The 23,771-nt window shown below is 42.3% G+C and overlaps 2 protein-coding genes across 2 annotated transcripts in view; one reads left to right on the forward strand and one right to left on the reverse strand.

Moving 5' to 3' along the window:
• The first annotated feature begins 752 nt into the window (after positions 1-752).
• On the forward strand, positions 753-5,965 carry SAYSD1 (SAYSVFN motif domain containing 1). Its single transcript, XM_079969372.1, has 2 exons — positions 753-976; positions 4,299-5,965. Exons 1-2 carry the CDS (start codon positions 863-865, stop codon positions 4,632-4,634), a joined length of 450 nt encoding a protein of 149 aa, XP_079825498.1. The 5' UTR covers positions 753-862; the 3' UTR covers positions 4,635-5,965.
• A 1,875-nt stretch (positions 5,966-7,840) lies between these two features.
• The window catches only part of GLP1R (glucagon like peptide 1 receptor), a 107,666-nt gene continuing 91,735 nt past the window's right edge, over positions 7,841-23,771 (reverse strand). The window contains exons 9-13 of the mRNA XM_079969296.1: positions 22,201-22,270; positions 20,617-20,705; positions 16,057-16,195; positions 14,427-14,468; positions 7,841-11,271 (exon numbers count right to left, since the gene is read on the reverse strand). Of these exons, the coding sequence (XP_079825422.1) occupies positions 11,104-11,271; positions 14,427-14,468; positions 16,057-16,195; positions 20,617-20,705; positions 22,201-22,270 (508 nt within the window). The 3' untranslated portion in view covers positions 7,841-11,103. The remainder of the gene's footprint in view (positions 11,272-14,426; positions 14,469-16,056; positions 16,196-20,616; positions 20,706-22,200; positions 22,271-23,771) is intronic.

Genomic DNA, 23,771 nt, shown 5'->3' on the forward strand with positions numbered 1-23,771 from the left:
AAGTGAATTTCAGCTGCTAGACATCACAAGTGGGGATATACTAGATGGGACAGAACAGACTCTCATGTTCCTACTTCAGGAGGGGGATACTACCAACCGTGTTCCAGTTTCCTCCTCCCTCCCCAATCCAGCAAATACAATCTCGCACCTGAAACTCTACAAGGGAAGATGGGCAAAGCCACGTTGGGGTGGGGAATGCAGAAATGACAACGACCCTAGTTATTTATGTCAAGGTGTAGAAATGATATGCTACAAATGTCCTTTCCCACCACCACTTTCTTTATTTGACTCCTGCAAGTGGGAAAGGAAGCGGTCACCATCTAGTAGCTGTTTACAGATAGGTAGCCGTGTTGGTCTGCCATAGTCAAAACAAAATAAAAAAATTCCTTCCAGTAGCACCTTAAAGACCAACTAAGTTAGTTCTTGGTATGAGCTTTCGTGTGCATGCACACTTCTTCATCTAGTAGCTTTAAGGGGCTCGTTCCCGTGCAAGCTCCCAGACCCGCTGGAACGAGGAGGAACAGGCAGTGGCTTGGAGGGGAAAGCGTTTCCGTCTGGCTAGCATTTCTAACCGTAGCTGAAAATTGAGGCCATGAATGATACAGAACAAAAACAAAACACCTAAATAAAACTTGGCGGGATCGAAGCAGCTCCTCCTCCTTCCCCTTCGCCCTTCTGACTTGGTGCGGGCCTTCCTGCCCCTCCTCCGGTCCCGCCCCGGGGGCGGCTCTCCCCGCCGGGACAGATCCCGGCCAGCCGTGCCAAGCGCGCAACGCCAGCAAGCGCCGCTGGGCGCCGGCTCTTGTGCTGGACGTGGCACCGGGTGGAGGCGGGCGCTGCTGCTGCTGCTGCTGCTGCGTGCATGGAGCAGAGGCTGGCCGAGTTCCGGGCTGCCCGCCGCGGCACCTCGGCAAAGCCCCCAGGAAAGGCGGCGGAGAAGGAGCAGGCCCAAGCCCGGCCCCCGCTGCCGAGTGAGGTTGGTTAGCTTCGGCCCGAGGCGGCTCCGCCTCCCGAGGCGCGTTGCGGAGAGGGGAAGGCCGCGTTTTCACCTGCTCGGCCTCCGGTAGACGCGCGTAGGATCGCGCCGCCGCTCTCCTTGTTCTTCTGCCGCTGCAGCTGATCTCCAGTCAGAGCGATATTGCAACTCAAGGCGATGTTTATGCTGTGCGGTACCGCTGCAGGAGTGTTGTGTGCTCAGTGCTCCAGCACCAAAAACGTCAGGCGAAAGTTGTTAGCCTGGCCGCCTTTCTGACGTACTGATTTCCTGCGTGTACAGGTTCATTCATTCCTGCATCGCAGGGGGTTGGACTAGATGACCCTAGGGGTCCCTTCCAGCTCTTCTTCCTCCACCCCGCCGTGTTGGAGCATTCACAAATGAAGCCCCTGCCTTGAGCACTCCAGGAAGAACTTTAGCACTTGGCTCTGCTCTTCCTATACTGTACTGATTCATTTATCCTCAGATAACCTTCTCTCTCTCCCTGTGCTCTACAATTATCTCATACATTTTAATCATTACAGTTTTCTAATCAAGATCCTCAGGGCTCTCTCATCTTCCTCTCCACACCATCCTTGTGAGGTAGAAATAGGATAGGCCGATGATCTTCATGTCTCTTCTGTAGCTTTGTCCTCCCTGGAGCAATGAATGAGTCAGGGCAAGATGCACAGCCAAGCAAGGATTTGAACCCGTGTGCCTGGTGGTGATGCTTTCTGTTTTACAGTGCATAATGATCAAAATGTTCATTATGATTGGGAGTGGGCATGTGTGCTCATGAAACCTTGTTGGGGCGGCAGTGTAACACCATTTGCACCATACTGTGGAGTTGTGGTCCAGCGTCCTTTAGGAATTTAACCATCCATCTTTTATTAGGGATGGAGGAAAAGTTTTGTTCTTATGGCAACAATTGCCTTGAAGTTCATCATTTTACCATCTGGTGAGATGTTCCAAGCAGTGGCGTAGCGTTGGTTGTCAGCACCTGGGGCAAGGCAAGTAATTTGCGCCCCCTAACCCATGGATTTGCGCCCCCTAACCCGTGGATTTGCGCCCCCTAACCCTAACCCCAGATGTTGCGCCCGGTGCGCCCGGGCCCCCCCCCCACGCTACGCCACGGGTTCCAAGGGATTGACAGTAGAGTAGTTGGGAGAAACTACATGTTATATAGAGAGTTAAATTGGTAAATTTTGTTAAGAAAAGGAAACAGGAGTAAGGCTGAAGAGTAAGCGTTAGAAATAGGGGTTTAAGACAGCATGCAAACAAACAAAACACCCAAACCCTCTCATCTGCTAAGATTAGTGAGAACGGTGGTTCTCAAAAGGCTGTGGCGTGGCGTGCCGGTGTGGCAGGAGAGGGTGGCATGTGTGGCAGGAAGATTCAAGGACAATCAAAGAAAAATTTAATTGTTTCAGTATAGTATAGATTGGTATTAAAATTTATTTATTTTTATTTGTAGAGTATGGATAGGTATCTTTTCAAAATGAGAACAGGAACACAGGCTTTTCCTCTACAGTTCTCCATGACATATTGTGGTGGACAGGGATTTTCAACTCTGACAAATATGAAAGATCAGAAAAGAGAAGGGTTTCTTTGTGTTGGATAAGGAGATGAGAGTTTGTCTCAAATTAGACTTAATATAAAGATTACCCAGCAAAAGCAATCTCATACCTCTCATTGAATTTGTATACATACTTAAGGTACATATGTTGTAAGAGGCACATTTTTAATTATATTTTGGGAGTGAGTCATGTTCTTACGTAGCTGCATTGTTTTATACTTTCTAGATGTCCCGTGATCATATTATAAAATAGTTGTGTTCCATGTTATAAATCAAGCACTGCTAGTTGTTTCTTTTTGTTTTCCAATTTATTTTTATCAATAAAAAGATTGGTGTGGCACAAATTTTTATTCTGAAAGTGTGGCCCAGAGAAAAGTTTGAGAACCACTGTTCTAATAGTAGGGGTAGAGGGGAATGGGCTGAATGGATATTTTAGCTATAGAATATAGTTTAATGAGCTTTCTGCTCTGGTCCCAAGTTCTTTTTCCAGAATAATTGAGCATGAGTCTATAGACATGCCATTATTCATTATTTGCTGTTTTATACTTTATAAAAGCTGAATCCCATCTACCGTATTCTGGTGTTGCCCATGGTCTTCCTGTTTGGAGATATTCTGCTGAAATTTCAGTTTTCTTTGCCTACCTCAGTACTGGTAGCTAGTGAGCCATGTCTCTGTATTATTATTATTATTATTATTATTATTATTATATTGGGGGGTGGGAACTAATAACACTGGTCATCATTATAGGTGTGAGTGAAGGGTTGGGAAAAAACTGAGGGAAAACATTTTTCTCCAAAGCCGTCCCCCACCTCCAAATTAATAACCCCAAAGGATTATGAAATATTTTCTTTTAGAAATATGAACAGAATGTTTAAAAGAAGATGGAGCTAGGATACTTCAGTCAGTAGAGCATGAGATTCTTAATCTCAGGGTCATGGGACATAGTGGACAAAAGATTCCTACACTGGACTAGATGTCCCTCATGGTCCCTTCCAATTCTATAATTCTATGATTTAGCCCCCCAAAATGATTACTAAAACTGTATCAGGAAGACTTTTATGTAAGACTGTGTACAGATCATTACAATTTCTGCACACTGTGACAATTCCTGAGCTGCGCATTGAGAGTACAACTTGGAAATGCAAGAGCAAGATGCATTTCTGCTTCTAGGAAGGCACTGCCATTGAAACAAGAGGAGGATTCAGTTCCTGCTATTGTGTGCTTCTGATTGTAGGCATAGTTGGTGGATCTGATTGTTCTCGTGACTAGGCCTCAAAGGACTGGGAGTGGGAGAAAGTGCAGAACACCATAATTTTGTTGCCACCCAGTTCATGCTGCTGCAAATCTGTCAGATCCAAGATTCAAAGGCAGAAATGTAAGTGATGATAGCAGATGATAGATATTTGAGTGGAATACAAAACAAGCAGCACATGTTGGACTTGTTGTTGGAAAGGTATCAAATGCTGCAGAGCACAGAACATCTTCAGGTAATTGCATTCTGCGATTCTGCCAAGCATATATTTCCTGCAACATGGTGACATGGTCTTTGCCCAGCACGGCCTGACTCCTCTTGCTTCTTATCTATTTCCTACCTATTGCTCAATCTTCTGCAGCGTGTGGAAAAAAGTGGTCTTTTTTGGAAATCAATATTCCATCACGAAATTGATCTTAGAAACAATTGTTGTTCTAGCCTTAATTATTTGTCCATTGCATAAATAACCCAAGTGGCTTTTTGTTTTATTTTGCAGGAATCCAGTCAGAGGCCAGAGAGGCCCCAAACTGAAGTTGTTACATGCCCTGCACCATGGTGGACCAGTTGCTTTCTTCTGAATGTCACCTTTCTCAAGTTTCTCATCTGGCTTGTCTTACTGGGACTGTTTGTGGAACTAGAGTTTGGTTTGCCTTATTTTGTCCTGTCTATGTTTTACTGGATCTATGTAGGAACCCGCGGCCCTGGAGAAAGACAGACTGGAGAAAGAAGTGCCTATTCTGTCTTTAACCCAGGATGTGAAGCCATTGATGGAACACTTACAGCAGAACAGTTTGAGAGAGAACTACAGTATCGGCCCTTAGCCCAGAGGTAACTAGTGCCTATACCAGTATCACTAGGTCTCTCCCCTCCGCTTGAGCAAAATGGGAACTGTTTCCTGTGAGATTTTTCATCTTTAGAAATGTTTACAATATTGTAATTAAAGAGTTGAGCTGCAGTTACTGTTTCTTGTACAATCAACAACTAAAGACAGGATATTAAACATACATATTCAGCCTCCCCCCCCCCCCCCAAGGCTCCTGTTCTAGGCTATATGGTTCTCACCATTGAAGCTGTTACTTTCATAGACATCCCTTTCAAATGAAAGCAAAATATCTTGGCCAGCTTTATATTAAAAGATCCAGGTATGCATATACAAATATGCATATATATTTAGACCACTGCCAAACATTAATATATACACCTATTCTTTTCCTTGGGGTTTCTCTCCTCACCTAAGTTGAATTTGGAGACCTCACCAGAAGCAGCTGGAGGGGCAGGGGGACCTTGCCTTTCATTGAGCAATAACCTCCAAGTCTGCTTATAACTTCTTTTTAAAATTTGATCCACTCCAGAGTCAAAAGCAGAAGAGCCACATTTGTGGAAAGGATAATGTGACTACATTAGGTTTGTATTTCTACTGTATGTGTGTTTGATTAATGCTCATTGAACTGAAAATTTGGATCTACACCCCACTTTTAACAAAAGTCAGCTTACACCACCACATATGAACAAAACAGCTGCATTAAATTTGGCAGGGGAAAAACAGCAGATATCATTTGCAGAAGTGGTAGAGCTATGTACCATCAGCATACAGATGGCATCTCAGCTCAAACTTCCGCATTCCCAGTGCGGGAATTTAAGGCACTTGCCTGGAAGCAAGTGATATTGAACATTCATAGGATTGTGCTTCAAATCACCTCCTAATAGGTTAATAGTAAGGTGTGATTAATAAACTAACAAAATATGAGAATGTGTTACAAAGGCAAACAGATTTTACTGGTGTGTTGTATCGGGTGTTGCTTGCAGAAAGCCACATATTTTACTTTTTGAAAACAAGCAGGTTGACCAGTCTACCAGCTGAGGTACAGTATGTTTTAAATGAATTTAGTACCTTTTAGCAGACAATGTCTAAACACATAGCATACTGTTAAAATGGAATCCATCAGCATGGTTGGAGTGTTAACTCCTGTCCCTCAGAAGAGTAGCTCCACTACTCTAATTCCCCGGGACCCTGGATGTTGGATATGGATGAAGAGAAATTAACCAGGCCAGATTACCTGTGTGCAGTTCTGCAGACAGATTCCCCACTCCCAAACTTGGGGGCCATAGGATAGTGGTGCCATCTGACTCAGTAGAGACTATTAAAGCCTATTTTCAACTCTCTTATTGAATTCATTACATTTCACTGTTCAAGTGTGTTTGTGTTTACAATGTCAGGCACCTGATTTGATTCCATAAAGATCAGCATTATCTTGTATTAAGGATACAAGAGATGCTAGGTGTGCACATTTTACTTTTTTCAGTTGCTTACTTTTTGAAGATTCATTCAATTCATTCATTGGTATGTGTGGATTCAAGGCCTGATATTTTAAAAATGCATGAAGGGGAAAAAAACTGAATTGATTCTGCTCAAGTAGATCTAAAGTAAACTGAGATACAAATAAATTTATGTCTGACACATCTTGGAAACCATGAGGAGAGAATTACACAGTTAACATCAATTGCAGCAAACCTTTATATGGTAAATTACATTGCTTTTGCAAGACAAGGATGAATTTGCACGTGCACAAAGGAACACAATACATAATTTGTTACCCATTTTTGTAACATTTAAAAATAAATACATGCAATTGTTTTTTTTAAAAAAGAATCAAAACAGTAAGGATAGAAATATGACATCCACTCATTTTTAATGCTTTATGTATATATATATATATTCACCATTTTGGTACATTTGCAATACGTGCCTCCACTTAAGTGCCTCACAAGTTGTATTAATTTAACAAGACTTGTGTGCATAACTGTGGAATGAAACTTAAGTAGAATCACAGTGAGTGAGCAGGTTGCTGGTGCATCTTGGGTTGCTCAAACTGTTTTTGAGCGCCGTATGAAGAGCAGTCTTAAAGCATACTATGAATTCCAAAGCAAAGGCAGCTTGAACATTTGAGGCTCATGCACATTTCCTCTATTCATCGGTACTAGTTTTATTGGGAACGTTATAAACAGGCTGCTGGTAACGAAAGGGCGTTTCTTGTTTCCCAAGGCTGCTTCCACCAGCCCACAGACACTGCTGAAGAGAGGTCTTGAATGCTCTTTTCTGCACCTGCTATCTTCTCCCAAGACTAAACAAGCTTTTAAAGAAGTTGCATATACTGCATCCATCATCACATTACTAGGAACACATTCCAGAAATGAAAAATAGCTGGCTGAAAGAGGAATAGCAATACAATAGAACAAACAAATTTAACAACACCAACACTACATAATCAATAGTAAGAGAGGATTGTGTATGGGTGGTTTTTTTGGCAGCAATTGTTTCCTTGGTTAGAGTAAACTGGAAAACATCTTGCCAGTTGCAAAAGGGCTCTTTGAGATTTGGGTGGGCTCTATCCCGCTGTGGGTTAAAGCCTCAGCGCCTAGGGCTTGCCGATCGAAAGGTCGGCGGTTCGAATCCCTGCGGCGGGGTGCGCTCCCGCTGCTCGGTCCCAGCGCCTGCCAACCTAGCAGTTCGAAAGCACCTCCGGGTGCAAGTAGATAAATAGGGACCGCTTACCAGCGGGAAGGTAAACGGCGTTTCCGTGTGCGGCTCTGGCTCTGGCTCTGGCCAGAGCAGCTTCGTCACGCTGGCCACGTGACCCGGAAGTGTCTGCGGACAGCGCTGGCCCCTGGCCTCTTAAGTGAGATGGGCGCACAACCCCAGAGTCTGTCAAGACTGGCCCGTACGGGCAGGGGTACCTTTACCTTTACCTTTTTATCCATCTCCTCCCATGGTCAGAATGCTCCTGTAATTCTGCTCCTTGAAAGCCCCATTGAACCAAGCTCTGCCAGTATGGTTTCCATAACCTGTCAAGATGGGTCTGGGGCAAGACCAAAATAAGGTGGGGGCCCATGTTTTGTTTATTTTATTTTATTTTATTTTATTTATTTTATTTAAAAGGTCTTCAGAAGAGGAGAGGTTAAAAATCAAGGGAAACAAAGTGATTTTAAGAACAAGGGAACAGTTAGTGAAAGTTTTTAAAAGCCATGAATTTAAACGGCTGCCTAGCCTAGAATTTTGGTGAAAATGAAAGATAAATAAGAGAAGGTTAAATTTACACACCAAGACAAAATTTACTAAGATTTAGAAAATGTCTCTTGGGGCACATCATTCAATAACCTTGCCTACTGCCTTTTTTCTTCCTGTTTGGTGAAGCATGTGACGTTGTTTCCCATATGACAAGATCTATTATGCTACAGAAATTCCAATGTTGACTAAAGGGCAAATTAAACATGGTGGAGCATGTCACTCATGTGTCTGCTCTCCTCTCATATAACACTGAGCTTGTCTCCCTTCCACATGCTCCCCTATCCTTTGTGTAAATTGGGTGGGGACCTCAGCCAGTGGGGTGAGATGCAACCTTCCAGGACTCTAGTTGGCCCTGGGAACTCTACAGGCGTGGCTTAGACACTGCTAATCTTCTGAAGTCCCATTTTCAAAACAATCTCTAGTAATAACTGCACAATAAGCATTCACAGATCTCAACCACGCTTGCCTGTAAATAGACATCTGTAGCACAACTATTTCCCACCAATGGGGATTGTGTTGGAGTGAACTGTGAAAAGTATAACAGGGGAATGCTTGCAGTTGTCAGCTTTTAAAACCAGGAAAGTGGCTTGAAGGAGGCCAGTGGAGACAGTTTATATGACCGGCTCTATAGACAATTTTAAATTTGTGGCAGCTACAGTTGCTGTGTCTGATGTGTAGGATTTCTGTCAAAGCCAGCCGATTCAACTCCTTAAAAGGGTTTGGTATTCCAGATCACCGAGCACCCCACATCACTGAATTATGCTAGCAAACCTACTTGAGTCCAGTGGATTTTGGTAGCCTCAGGTTCTCAAGAAACTAATACGTTGTATCTCACATCTGGCATGGACAGAATCCTAATATGCTAGTGTAACAGTATAAAAGCATCACTCCAGCAAAGGCGGCGTGTCCAGCATGGCTTAGAGCAGGGGCAGCCAATGTGCTGCTCTTATAAGTTGTTGGGCTACAATTGCATTCCCCCCCCAACCATTTGTATGCTGGCTGAGGCTGCCGGAAGGTGCAGGCCGCAACATCTGGAAGCTACCGCACTGACTGCCTTGGATTACCATGTTGGTGAAGGTTTCTCTACTGTTAGGTACACACAGTATATACGGATGCAGCTTGCAAGGCCCAATTATGGCATCACAGTACACAGCCATAGAGATTTCTATGCATGCTGTACACAACACAGGGACAGTCTCCTGGGCCCACTGCAGAACCTTTCAGATTCTGGTAAATCCAAGGTCCAGTCCAGAATGGCCACAATAGTATCATGCAATATGTTTTTAGAGGAGAGGACAAGTTTCAAATGTACTTCAACTCGGTGCTGCAGTGCACACCATTACTACCAATAAGGTAATTAATATATGATGATCTCTGAAACCAGAGTTTCTCTGTATGCAATCAAACGTTCTAGGATTGACTGGCAACTTGAATTGGATTTACTGAAAAGGCAAATTGGATTTATATATTTTTAATTCATTCCTGCTGAGCAGTCTACATAATTTTTAAGATTCTAAAGGCTTATTGACAAGCAAGAAATCCGGCTGGCTGTAGCATAGAAGAGTGAGCTGGCCAAAGTGCTGAAAATATAGCTCCTGAATCAGCTTGTTTTTGTTTTCAACATCTAGCATAAAAGAGCCCTGTAGCTATAAGACACTTGAAAAGGAAAGAAAAAGAGCAAGGCATAGAAAAACCTATGCTAAAGTTCAGGACTCCTGTGAACAAATGATTAAAGTTCTAAAATACTAAATTCTACATTTGTGTCTCCATAGATGTTATAAAGGGTATTATTTTCTCCATTTTCCTGTTTATCTGCTTCTATACCTACAGGGGGCAGAGAATAAAACGTTGTTCCCTGTCAAATACTCAATTCCAGAAAGCCACTAATTACTTTGGTTCATAGTGATATCTGTGCAGCCTTCTGAAGCAGTAAAGGGCTATGAGAGTGCTAAGACTGGGCATTTTAAAAAACCCACTAATGACAGCAGAAAGGGTGTGCATTCATCACCTGGAAAAGAACCATCATCTGCACATAGATTTAAGTTTATCCGAGAGAGAAATTACTCTTTAACATGTTTGAGAGCATGCAACCAAAGGCAAGATCAAATATCCAGTATTCATATACTTCAATCATGGACGTACCAGCAGAAATTTATCTGAATGGCACAAGAACAATTCAAGCCTTTTCAAATGATGAAATAGTAGGTGGATCCAGTCACCAGTACTATATGCTGTCCCCAAGCAGTGGATGAGTAGAATAGTCCTGCTGGGGTCAGTAGAGGATTGCTCTGCCACACAGAAATTGCCTGTTTATCAGGTTTACTATGCTGCTGTTTTTTACAAAAATGAGGGATAGAATCCAATGCTGCAGAGAAGAAATGTACAGCATTCACTATTTTTTTAAAAAAGAGGTATGTGAAAGCATAAGGGTGTAAAATGGTTATTTGTTAAATAATATTCCCCATTCTTGATTGTACACATTACCATAAAACAGAGAACACCTCACGCAACAAAAAGTAAATTACTTTACGTCTTACTGTGCCATAGGAGTGAAGAGATGAATAACCGTTCGTTGCAAGTAACGTCACTGGCACTGGCCATTAGGTGTCCACATGTGACATTCAAAACTGCAATGAATATACTATTCTTGCAGTGTGATTAGAGGGGGACACAAAAGTCCCATTTGTGGAAATGGCTGGAACACCCAAGTCAAATGACTGCATATTGGGTGTTTAAGAAAGCTACCACTTGGAAAGGCTTAAAATGCTTCTACAGATTATGGTGACTGTTTCTTTGTAAACATGCAAAAGTTTAATCTCCCCTTTTTCCCAATGGGAGTTTTTTCTTGTTTGTAATGATCAGCTGCATCCTTGTAATTTAATCAGTAAAGCTGTCAACCTGCCTACCCACGCTAATAAATGATTACCTTTACGCTTTGTGACAGCATCAACACAGTGTTTATAGGCTTTGGGCACCTGGAGGCCTCTGATATTGAGAAGAAATGCTTTAAGCTTACTTTAAAGAGCATGTCCTCCCCTCAAATGTATTGATTATATTAGGTGGCTGCTTTATTTTGAAAGCTTGTCCAGCTGCCTGCAGCCATGAATGAGGGAGGTTCAAGTCTTCCAAAGGCCTCATGCAATCTGGCTGGCTGGATATTCAAGGGGATTCGATTGTACCTCCTACAGTTCATGTTAGTTGTTCAGACTCCTCTGCACTAGCCTCCACAGAAATCTTAGCTGAACGTAGCCTGGAAAGTGGCAGCATAGACTGTGCTCCCCAGGGTACCTCCGCTGCTTATACTGTTGGCTGGGTACTTGAGAGGCTTCATGTTGCTGTCTCTGCGGACATAAAAGTGCTCTAGTCGCCAGCGCTCCCAGCTTTTCTGAAATTCTGTCCGAACCTTGCATAAGGAAACAAAAAGGCATGAGAGAGAGAATGGGGAATAATCCATTTTTGAGCCACTTCTATTGTAGCACTAAGAAAAGAGGAAATATCCCATATAATTAAACACTGGCAAGGTTCTAAAGCTGCCCTTGTTATTGTTTCAGATAATTTCTGTAATTACTTAATCAGTCCTTCATAGGTAGTTTCATAACCAAAATAATAGCAGCACTCTTTCCTTTGTCTATAAATAGATGTATGTCTGTGCAACAGTTGGGATCGGTATGCCTTAACTCCTTGCAGCAACCCGTTGATCTAAAGTTAAGAGGGCACATGGTTCAAACTAGTCTGAATTTCCTGCTTCAACGCCATTTTGAGAATCCAAGATACTCACTGTGACAGTCAACAAGTGTATTTCTGCATATAGATAGAGCTAAAGACCACAATTTATAGAATGTTAATTCAACAGTTTTAAAATCTTGAATAAGACTGAAATTCTAGGCATGCACAGGCTGCAATCCTACCCCTGTTGAACCACACTAACATACTTCTGAGTTGACATGGCTAGGATTGTGTTGTTACTTGGGAGTGCCCTTGAAGTGAGAGGGACTTACTGCTGGGTAAAGATGCATAGGACTGGACTGAGGGGGGAATCACCTGGCAAATGCCGTTATGCTGACTTTGAGATCCACAGCAACAAAAAAAGGGGAGGATCGGAGTGCTAAGAATACACACACACACACACACACACACACACACACACACACACAAATGTAAATGAAAGGAGAGTATTTTAATTACTATGGTTGGGTGTGAATACAAATTGGAAAAGCCGCAAAAGTATCTCGTTTTCTCATTTCCTAAAAAATTTTAATGGGGGAAAGTAGCATTTAAATCCAAGTGTCACTACAAGACCAAGTCTAGTGACATGTGAAAGAAACTTAGGACATAAGCAGGCAGCAAATTTGGTACAACATGGTCAAATCTATTAGAAATATCTGTTCTTAGGCTATTGGTAAGGGGGGAAATAGCATTTATATAAAGCAAATTATTATTTTTGAAAACTCTTACTAGAGATCCAGTTCTGTAGCATTCCCTCCCACCCCATAATGTGCATAGTTTGGTTGTCATGGCCACAAATAAGAGAAGCCTGTAAGCTTGGACAAGGGTGCTGATGATGTACTACTCTCTGGTTTCTCCCCCAGCCCCCATGAGCTTCCTTGGCTGCCCCATAAGCCACTTTCTCAAGTACCTGTGAACCGAAAGCTCCAAAACTGTCCTGATTAAGGACAGCTCACCACTAAGCCTTACAGTACTTATCTTAAACTAGAACTATAGATCCAAATGCAATGCAGTAGAATTGTAGAGTTGGAAGGGACTATGAGGGTCATCTAATTCAACTGCCTGCAATGCAGGAATCTTTTGCCCAACATGGTGCCCAAACCAATGACCCTGAGGTGAAGAGTCTCATGCTCTACCAACTGAGTAACTTTAGGTTCCATCTTTGAACATGGATCTGCACTAATCATCTGTTAAACAAAATGTGCGGGGTCCAGTTACAAGAGTAAAAAGGGTGCAGATTTAAATAGTTAATTTTTTATTCAGAGCTGCACAGTGTGTACACTAGGATTTGATCCATCACGGTAGCAGCAAAATTAGAAGCAGCAGCAAAAGCCACTTATCACATCAGCTAGAATTAGCTTTTTGCACAAAAATAGAGGATACTTAATAAGGAAATACTATGTCCCTCTTGTAAATGGATAATTGTGCAAGCATAAGCCAGCTAATTCATCTCAGTAGCTCTTGTACCGTAGATACTACTGTTAAGGGGGGGGGGGGATCCATTATGAGGTCTCTTACTGTTTATGATCTTTTCCAAAGGCTAGTCATATTAGCCTGTTGCAGAAAGCAAAAGCAAAGAATCCTGTGGCACATATTAAAGCAGGTGGTCCAGATCTTAATCTCCGCATCCCTGGTGGGCCAAATCTGACAGGTGGCCAGTCCCTGAGTCCCTGGAATGAAGTTTCCGAGACCGCCTTTCTGTAAAAGTTCAGGCACAGGGATCTGGTGCCCACTGTGAAGACATGCAAGTTCTATAACACTGCCTTGAAGATATCTCTCTGTTCTGATCAAAATTTCACAAAAAATAGAGAAACCAACCCAGATTATCGCCTACTAGGGCTGGGCAATATGCGTCACAGGATAATATGTGCCACAGGATTCTTTGCTGTTTTCAGCATCGTGATACTAGCTAAACATTGTGATATGCCAATATACCATGATGTCTAAAATAAGGATGGAACTATGTAGATGCAAATTGAGTAATGTCCTGGCAACTGCTATAACTTAGGGGTCTAAAACTGATAAATTTTTACTTATCTTTAACATATTGTTACAACTGTTATTTTATAGTTCAGCTAATTTTTAAATTAGTGTGTTTTCTCTAAAATAGGGTGGGAAACTATATAAGGGGAACCAAACACAAAAACACTAGAAAAAAGCCCCTTCCTCTTTTTTCCCACTGGTGAGGGTGGGTGGGAAGGGAACAAAGAAAAAGAAAGCAGCCAGCAACACATAAGGAAGTATAGGGTTGTGGGAAGAAATGTGTGTGAGGAAGCAAAGGGCTGAGGGGAGAATTGGTGGGGAATTCAAGGGTGAGGAGGAGAAAATGGGGAACATAATGAGGGGAGAGGAGACAGATCTGCACACACACAGAGAAGAGAAGAGGGAAGAGGCTTACAAAATGGTGACCAAACTATTCAAGCTTTTAAGCTTTTCAGAGTCCTTGTTTTCATTCAAGTAACGTAATCCTTTTAAATTTTATTCTGGCAGGGTCAACAAAATCCAATTTGGCAACAGGATAATAAGGCTGTACAACAAAAATTCCTCCAATCCCGATACATATTTCAAGTTAACAAGCAAAGGGATGTCATCATACAGGTCTTCAACTACAACCCTCAACATATCAGGGCTTTGTTATAACTTGCCTCTTTATTTACTCAGAAATTAATACAATGGCCTTCTAATTCTCCATACTGCTACTTTGATATATTCATAGAGAACCGCTATCTGAATGCTTTAGTTTTCTGTCAACTAAATGACTTGAAAAACATTCTTTTTCCCCTCTCTCTCTTTTTGTATGGATTGTAATACTGCAAAATACATGCATCTTACCTCACTGTTGTTAAAACAGTAGAGAATTGCAACCAGAAGACCCTGCGGGGAAAAATCAGTACAACAGCAAATAAAAGTTAGATAATTCATACTCATTCTTGCATTAAACTTCATTAGCCAAACTAGCTAGGAGAGGAAACTATATCTAATCCTGCTACAAGTACATCTTGAGAAAAGAATGCAAAAGACTTCATCCCTGTAAACTGAGTAATACCCTGCTGACTCAGGACTTGAAGAAGCAGCTCCTATAATGTGGCACTTAAATTCAATTTATTTGCAATTTAAGAGTGTGCTTTTTTCTCCATAAAAGTGATGGAGGAGTCAGTCTGTTGAAATTGGTGAGTGTTGGACTCCGACCTGGGAGACCTGGGTTCAAATCCCGGCTCAGCCATGATCCTCACTAGATGACCTTAGGTTGTTGTGGTGATAACTTGGGAAGGGGAGAACCTTGTGCTCCACAGAGGAAGAGAAGGATATACATGTAATAATAAATACATAAACAGATGCAACAGAACAGTGACTGTTTCAGCATAAAAAAGCAGCAGATACAACAAATAGATCAGGGGTCAGCAAACTTTTTCGGCAGGGGGCTGGTTCACTGTCCCTCAGACCTTGTGGGGGGCTGGACTATTTTTTTTTTTTTTAATGAATGAATTCCTATGCCCCACAAATAACCCAGAGATGCATTTTAAATAAAAGGACACATTCTACTCATGTAAAAACATGCTGATTCCCGAACCGTCTGCAGGCTGGATTGAGAAGGCGATTGGACCAGATCCGGCCCCCGGGCCTTAGTTTGCCTACCCATGAAATAGATGGGCAATCAGGACTTTCACAATTAAAATCCAGATTTGTGAGTGATAGCACCAGTAACATCTCTTATGCTGATGGACACCTTCATGCTGATCACTGCTAGTTCAAATAGATTAGCAGGCTCAGGGCTGATAGTTCATTTACCATATGCAAAACTCAGTGCCAGTACTTGGTACTTCTGTGAGGCACATGTCTCCCAACTTCCTTGTTTAGCGACTGTTGTGGGAGGAAGCAGAAACCTTCCTAATGCTCTGATGGAAATGTGATAAAAACAAAAGAATAGCCTACTGGATCAGGCTCCCAGTAGACCCAGCGAGCAAAGAGTTGTAGTTCAAAACACTAGGTTGGGTTACCATAAAATAACCCCATTATAATTTCAATTTCTTTTGATATGCTTGTCCAAAAAGTTCTAATTTTAAGGAAGACCAAAAAAATATAGCCCATGTTTGTATTTGTTTTCTTCAGCAAATACAATTCTTCAGTATGCTGCGGCGTAAATACAATTAAGCCTTACAGGCACTGAGTGCCAATGAAAAATGAACTTATAAAAGCTTTCATTTAAATTTGTGTTGATTATTCATTGGAAAATATTTGGCCATATCCAATTCCAGATGGCGGTTCGGATCTGATGTCCTAGATCTCTTTCCCAGTTATTCTGCTAAGTATTAATTGATGCATCTGCATTGAGATGGGTTCTAAATGCAGGGTGCTCAATTGATTTTTATAATTGTGCATCATTTTATTTTTGAAACTGGTCTGTTTTGCTTGAAGCACTGATGATAAATGTTGTTCTGAACACACAGTTGCTGGGTACTACCTGAAAGGAAGAGGAGGAGAGTTCAAAAAGGAGCTTCACAAAGCGCAATGTTCCTTGGGCATGCTCATCAGTAATATAAGCAAATACAATCTCATGGGTCCCCAACAGTGGAATCAGAGTCAGCGTAGATTTGGCCAATCTAGAGAATAGAAAGCATAGGAAACTTTAGCAAAAAGGGAGTATCAGAACAGAAAGCAACGTCTTTGGAAGACCCTTATGAACTGGTCCCAGCTCAAACATGTACTTGTTTGGGTTATCTTAAGCAAATCACACTTTTAATATTCTAATGCTCAAATAATAAATAGATGCAGCTTATATTGACTAATTCATATGTTTGTATACTTTTATTTTCCCAGTGTCCCTTCCAGTTTCACGTGTGCCATTTATGACCTTCTTTCAAACCCCCTATGTTCCTCTCTCAAGCACCATTATATTTCTTGTTCACAAACTTGGGCATTCTTGAGTGTCAGTTTTCCCCCATTTGTAAATGGCGATTACTTGCTCACCTGGATTGAACTCTTCTTATTAATTAATTATTGGTGCAATAACAGAATATTAAAAATGTAGAGGTAGTAGCATAAAAACAATAAATGACGAAGCATAGGGAGCAATACATTGCACCCCAGACTATACCATCTGTACTAGGCTCCAGAATTGCCTCCCCTCTGTGGGATCACCATGTGCTGCATGGCTTTTGGAGATCAAATGCACTCTAGCTACTAAAAAATATTCTCACAGAGGCCATCAAGTTCTTGGCAGTCATTAGACAAAAGTCCTGCTGAAGGATTTGTATTAGTATTCTATAATGTGTGACATCTTCAAAGCACCATCAACACATTCGTTGATAACTAACTTTGAGAAAATGAAAAGAACTACTGTGATGCAATAAGAATATATATTTACTGGACATATGCTCCAAACCCCAAGGAAATGGCTAGTAAAACCATAATAAAATAAATATAAATATTAAAATAATAATAATAATAATAATAATAATAATAATAATAATAATAATATAATAATAATAATAATAATAATAATAATAATAATAATAATAATAATAATAATAATAATTTATTAGTGTCAATATATTTTACTTTACACTTCCAAGAGACCAATAGTTAAAAAGAACTGAATGAAAAGGAAGCAGGAGAAACCAGAATTCTTGATTCTGATGTCGGAAAGCAGGCTCTGCATAAACACAATGTTCGAACATATATGACGTGGGAAGTCAAGGACAAGCTGATACAGCAGGAAAGAGATGTCACTGCAGGACCTGTGCTAGGAAAGGATTTGTAACTGCGTTACCATGACCCTGTGTGCTGCTAAGGGATGTGCAAAAGAAATAGAACTAGCTACCTGGTCAAGCATCTGACTCAATGTTTACTGTTAAGTAGGGTTGGGAAACTGCCCCTCTGCGTCAATGTCTGTATTCCCTTGAAAGGAAAGTGGTCAGGGACAAAGTATGCACACACACATAATACCTTGCTCAGGTTCTTAAACACACCGCATTCATACTGACACATACTTTTAGCTTTCGCAGCTTCTGTGCTGTGCACTGAGGAAGGGGCTCCCTTTTATCACCACACAGCATAGAAACTTAGTCATGTTTTCATCCATCAGCAGCTCAGCAGCAGGACTTAGCTGCAGTCCTTCCCTGCCATAATTGTGGAGAGGCAAGTGGGCCAGAGGTTTCCCACCTAGAATCATAGAATCATAGAGCTGGAAGAGACCACAAGGTCTCTGCTTAAAGACCTCCAAAGAAGGAGACTCCACCACACTCCTTGGCAGCAAATTCCACTGTCAAACAGCTCTTACTGTCAGGAAGTTCTTCCTAATGTTTAGGTGGAATCTTCTTTCTTGTAGTTTGGAGCCATTGCTCCGTGTCCGCTTCTCTGGAGCAGCAGGTGGCGCTGTGGGTTAAAGTCTCAGCGCCTAGGGCTTGCCGATCGAAAGGTCGGTGGTTCGAATCCCTGCGGCGGGGTGCGCTCCCGCTGCTCGGTCCCAGCGCCTGCCAACCTAGCAGTTCGAAAGCACCTCCGGGTGCAAGTAGATAAATAGGGACCGCTTACCAGCGGGAAGGTAAACGGCGTTTCCGTGTGCGGCTCTGGCTCGCCAGAGCAGCGATGTCACGCTGGCCATGTGACCCGGAAGTGTCTCCGGACAGCGCTGGCCCCTGGCCTCTTAAGTGAGATGGGCGCACAACCCCAGAGTCTGTCAAGACTGGCCCGTACGGGCAGGGGTACCTTTACCTTTACTTATGTTTCCGTCTCATTGGTATTGCCTGAAGTTGTGCCTTTACTACCTCCCTCTTAACAAACTCCCAGCCATCATGAACTCCCTTTCCTTTTAGTATTACTGTCCATGGGATCTCACCCAGCACTTCCCTAAGTTTTATGAAGTCGGCTTTCTTAAAGTCAAGAAATTGAGTCCTAGTATGCTTGGCTGCTCCTTTCCGCCGTATAGTAAACTTCAGAAGAGCATGATCACTCGCGCCTAATGATCCTTCCACTTCTACCCCACTAACCAGGTCATCAACATTGGTTAGGACCAGATCTAAAATGGCTGTTCCTCTTGTTGCTTCTCCCACTTTCTGGACAATGAAGTTGTCTGCAAGGCCAGTGAGGAATCTGTTTGACCTTATGCTCTTGGCTGAGTTTGACATCCAACAAATATCCGGGTAATTGAAGTCCCCCATTACTACTATCTCCCTTCCTTTTGCATGCTTGGCCATCTGTTCCAGGAAGGCATCATCTATGTCCTCCGTTTGTTTGGCTTGGGGATCTAGGTCTGTGTGCTGTTTGCTCCATTTGGTCTATGACATTTGGATGATCATCTTCATCAATTGATAGACTCCTACCTTCAGGAGCACTGTCTCCCTCCCCCACATTAGTCAGTTTAAAGCCCTCCTGATGAGGTTTCTGAGATTTTTGGCAAAAACATTCCTCCCAACCGTTGTGAGGTGCAGCCCATCGCTTACCAGAAGTCCATCTTCAAGAAACTGCAGTCCATGATCTAAGAATCCAGACCGTTCCTGTTTACACCATTTGCGAAGCCAGCTGTTCACTTCCACTATTTTTCCCTCTCTCCCTGGGCCACGTCGTTCAACTGGGAGGACAGATGAGATGACAATTTGTGCATTTAATTGCTTCAATTTCCTGCCCAGAGCCTCGTAGTCTCTTTTGATCTTCTGGAGGCTATTGCTTGCAGTGTCATTGGTTCCCACATGAACCAAGAGGAAGGGGTATTTGTCAGTGGGTTTTATGATTCCTTGCAGTCGTTCAGTTACATCTTGGATCTTAGCCCCGGGGAGACAGCACACTTCCCAAGACATCTTGTCAGGCCCACAGATCACTGCTTCTGTTCCCCTCAGTAGGGAATCCCCTATCACCACTAGACGCCTCCTCTTAGGTCTGGTCGGGGTTCTTCCGTGAGCTGTCCGTTCCAAGGTCGCCTGCACATTCCCTGAGGACTGACCTTGCTGCTCGTCTTCATATACCTGATCGACTGTAATGAGGGAGAGATCCTCAAATGGAGTCTGCTCTTCGTCTTCCATGCTAGGGGAGAGGACCTCAAAGCGATTGTGTATTTCTAAACAATCAGAGCGAACCCTGGGCCTCCTACTTCTTTGAGTCACGTTTCTCCATATATCTGGCTCCTGTGCTGGTGAACTAGCCTCCTTCTCAGGGGAGTCCCCTGTCTCCTCCTTGGTGGAGACGGTGTGCTCTGTTGCTTCCAAGAAGAGCTCCAGCTCTCTAATTCTTTGGAGCATAGCTACACGTTCCTCCAGTTGCTGGACTTTGTCTTCTAAGAGGGCAATCAACATGCAATTGCTGCAGGTAAAGCTGCCTGCAACCTTTGGCAAGATGGCAAACATTGCGCAGGAACCGCAGGTGACTGCAGCTGTTCCCTCCCCCTCCATCTTGAGAACGTGTCGTTGGGGCTGGCTACAGCGGTTCGCCATCATAAAAAGCGTGAAGACAGGACAAATAACTCCCCCCCCCAAAAAAAACCCTAGGTCTCCCTCAACAAACGTTTGAGACTAGCTCCCCTAAATCTAAAAGATGGATCAAACTGCGTGCGCCGCTGCCTGCAAGCTCTGATAAGCTCCTCCCACAGCTAATCACCTGCCTCAACAGAAACCCTGCCCCCTCTGACCCTTGCACAGCGAAAGCAGCTAATCAGCCACAAAGAAACACACACACCAGAAAACCCTTTTTGCTCCTTCTTCAGCTGCTGCCCTGCAACCTCTGATAAGCTCCTCTCACAGCTAATCTCTGTCCTTTGTTATGGGTATCGGCTCATATTGCCAGTTTTTCTCTGCATCATTACTCCCCAAACACTTGTATAATCCTTTGTTTTTGGTATTGAATTGAAAAAAGCTCAAGACTTCCTCTTATTTAAAAACAAATAGAAGCTCCCCATATGCAATCAAACTGTGATAGTTTCTGCTCAGTGCCACCTACTAGCTGCAATCTGAAATGATGTCATTTAATCTGTTCCTGCAAGCACTTTCTCCTAAGATAAGCACTGAATAGGTTTGCTGCCAAGATGACTCACCTGCATTTTATGTCAGTTTTGCGCAACAGGTTGGCTTGCAGCTTAGAAATGATGATGCAAATAACCCTGATAAAGATCAGGAAATTTACCTGGATAAAACAAAAAGTAAAGGATTACACGGTGCATCTTTTAAAGCAAGCTTCTATTAATTCTAAGACTCTACAGAAGTATCATCTGCCAGGTAGTTCAGCCCTTTCCAGAGTGTCTCACACTCTGAAAAAGCATAAACCATTCACAGACAATTATTTTTAAATGGAAATACCAAGTGTAAATTCATGGGGTAAAGTTTTTTGGAAACTAGAAAGATTATTGTCGAGATATACAGACTGCCCTGTTGATTTCCTTTGCCGGGTTCCATCCATCTCTCTATACTTGAAAACATGGTCCTCTGCAAGAAGTCACCTAACCTGCAATCTGCAGGAGTCAAGTATCTGGCGTATGCTACTCAAACTTGAAGAGTAATACATAAAATGAAAATTTGTTCACTAAGTTCAAGAAAGAAGGCTGTGCCCACATGATTTGCATCCTGGAAAAGCTAGGGATCCACAACTGGAGTTCATCTTGTAAACAAAGTAGACTTACAAATAATGGTTTCATCTGCCCAGTCTCTCTCCCCAGATGTATAAAATTTATATCAGATGAATTTGTAAATGTATTTGTAGCTCACTGCTACAAATTACAGTTTTGTTGGTGTCTTTTGGGGAGTGCACTGTTTTTCAGGTATGTTGTCGATTGAACCAATTTTTTTTAAGGAAATCATCAGGATAATCCGTGTACCTTGACAGTAATTATTCTAGAGTCAAGATGTAGACGTGGTGTTGGTTAATTTATTGTTGCTTTTAATGATCCTCTGTTTATGATTGCCTTTCACTGTTTTAATTAATGTGCTTGTAAACCGCCCTGAGAGTTCTGCAATAGGGTGGTATACAGATGTAATAAATAGGTTAATTTATACTTGGCAATGTACATTGAAAGGTTTCTTTTAGACCAGTGGTTCCCAACACAGCGGGCAATGTGATTTTTAATGGGGAAATTCAAGAATGAGTTATTAACAGTTAATGGCCTTTTAGGCTTCCTCCACGTGAATAGGAGTTCACTTTTTGAATAATAAGAATTATGTGTCATGGGGAGGGGGATCAGGATTTTCGAGATGCTTAGGTGGCGTTTGGCCAAAAAAAGGTTGGGAACCACTGTTTTAGACTGTATAAGTAAGAAGCACTAATTATGTATTTGTTGTCAATGCTACTTCAGAGTGCGAAGCATATTTCTTCTGGGGAGTTCAAATTACTGTATGTCTGGTCTGTTTGCAGACCGGTATGGAAACTGTGAAGAAGGTGCCATTTTAAGCTACAAGTGACTTGTTTATGTGATGGACACCAAGGTCAAGAATAAGTAAAGTGTCCCCACAAACTCATCCTCTACAAACATGATAGTTAAAAACCAAGGGCATTACCTACCACATTCTCTACTTCAGTATAAAATACATTTGTTAGTGGAGGTGCACACCAGTATAATAATATTTCCATCTCTTTCGTTTGTCTCTGGAACACACTAATTTTTTTGCAAAGATTCCTAATCACTCACCCCTATAGCAACAAGGATGGGCACCCTGATGATCAGCCAGTAGTTCATGTTAAGATTCTTGTTCCAGCAGCTAGAGAAGCAGAACAAGACAGGCAGGGGGAAACTTTAGTACATACATGCAATAATTTCCTCATCATCACACGTCTCGGCAGCGTAGATGGAAAACAACAGCAAGTGCTAGCAAACCAGCACGGTACATTGCACAGATGGATGTAACCGCTTGCTTGCCGAAGAGAAAGCTTTAGGCTAATTTGCAACGATCACTGCTAAACTGGGTGCTCCTAAGCCTCTCTTTCTGCCTTCGTATGACAAATTTCTCTACCACAATTTGTCATGAATTATCAGTAAATGATTATGGAGAATTATTTTATTAGAAGTCAGAATACAAGCCATTGTGAATTTTGTTAGTCAATCTCCTCCCACATACTAGAAAGTCTGAGCTTGAAGCTAGCAATGTTTTAACCCCCATTTTAAAATCCTTGTACCAACTCTTCTTTCTTCACAGTGTGTCATTTTGGTCAGAATTCTAGGTTTGCCACAATTTTCCTGCTCTCAGTTATTGGTTCAAACACATAGCTTGTTTGGACTTTCAGTGATTACCTTCTCCATACCATCTGAATTATTTTATGAAGATGACAGAAAGAAAACAAGCCTATGGCATCCACCGTAGTTTATTGGTGTAGGCTTCCTCCTCAAAAATAGTCTATTTTTGTTTAGAAAATTCTCTGCAGTTAAGAAAAGCCAAGCATGTTCTCCCAGTAACATGCAGAGTGCCTCCTCTTGTTTGAGAAGAACACTTGATAAATTGATCATTTTGTAACTAAGGCATTCAGCAGTACTGAAAACTAGCAATATATGCATTCTCATGATGTGTGTATCTGTGTGTGTGCCCACAGAGGTGTCTTGTATGTCGCATGTCACATGGTATTGTACAGTGTGCATCCCTCCCCACCCCCTGCAAAATTCCTGGCAGCGAGGTCAGGCCGCTCAGTGTTAGGGTGGGGTGACATGATTTGCCCTTTACTGCAATGGTGTCCCTGAATGCAATGATTTCCTTTTCCTCATAAGTTGTGATCCACCTTATATGGAATGGAGTAAAGATATGAACTGCTCCTCAGCCAATGTCAACAAAGCCTGTCTAGGCCAATCCTGTATGGTTTCTTGTTCCCACAAGAGTGTGACAGAAAGTTGGCTAGATGGAGAGGTACCATGGGCTCATGAAAACTGACTGATAAAAGGTTAAACCAGTTGTGAGACGTATGGGTTATGCATCATGAATTATCAACCTCACCATGGGCATTACAAACAAACATATATGCACCATGCTACAACAAATGCACGGGCTATGATGTGGGGATGGGATATTATAGCTCCATTGGTGCATCATTTATGTTACCCACTCTGCAGAATACAGAAAGCCTGCTGACATGCATCCAAACACATGAGCTAACAAGTAAACACTCTCAAAGCATGGAAAAAGATGGAGTGGTAGTTTTAGTGGTAGTTTTAGTTCCAGAATGGTCCCCTCAGTTTCAGGTGGTTTTACTGCTTTCCAGTGGACTTTGCATCAC

Source organism: Podarcis cretensis (genome assembly GCF_951804945.1).
Source record: "Podarcis cretensis genome assembly, chromosome: 3".
NCBI classification, from domain to species: Eukaryota; Metazoa; Chordata; class Lepidosauria; order Squamata; family Lacertidae; genus Podarcis; species Podarcis cretensis.

Excerpts from the sequence above, each read along its gene's own strand:
- SAYSD1 (XM_079969372.1), top strand. The coding sequence starts at position 863 with ATGGAGCAGAGGCTGGCCGAGTTCCGGGCTGCCCGCCGCGGCACCTCG. Across the intron at positions 977-4,298 it reads GGCCCCCGCTGCCGAGTGAG|GAATCCAGTCAGAGGCCAGA; the intron begins GTTGGTTAGCTT and ends TTTATTTTGCAG.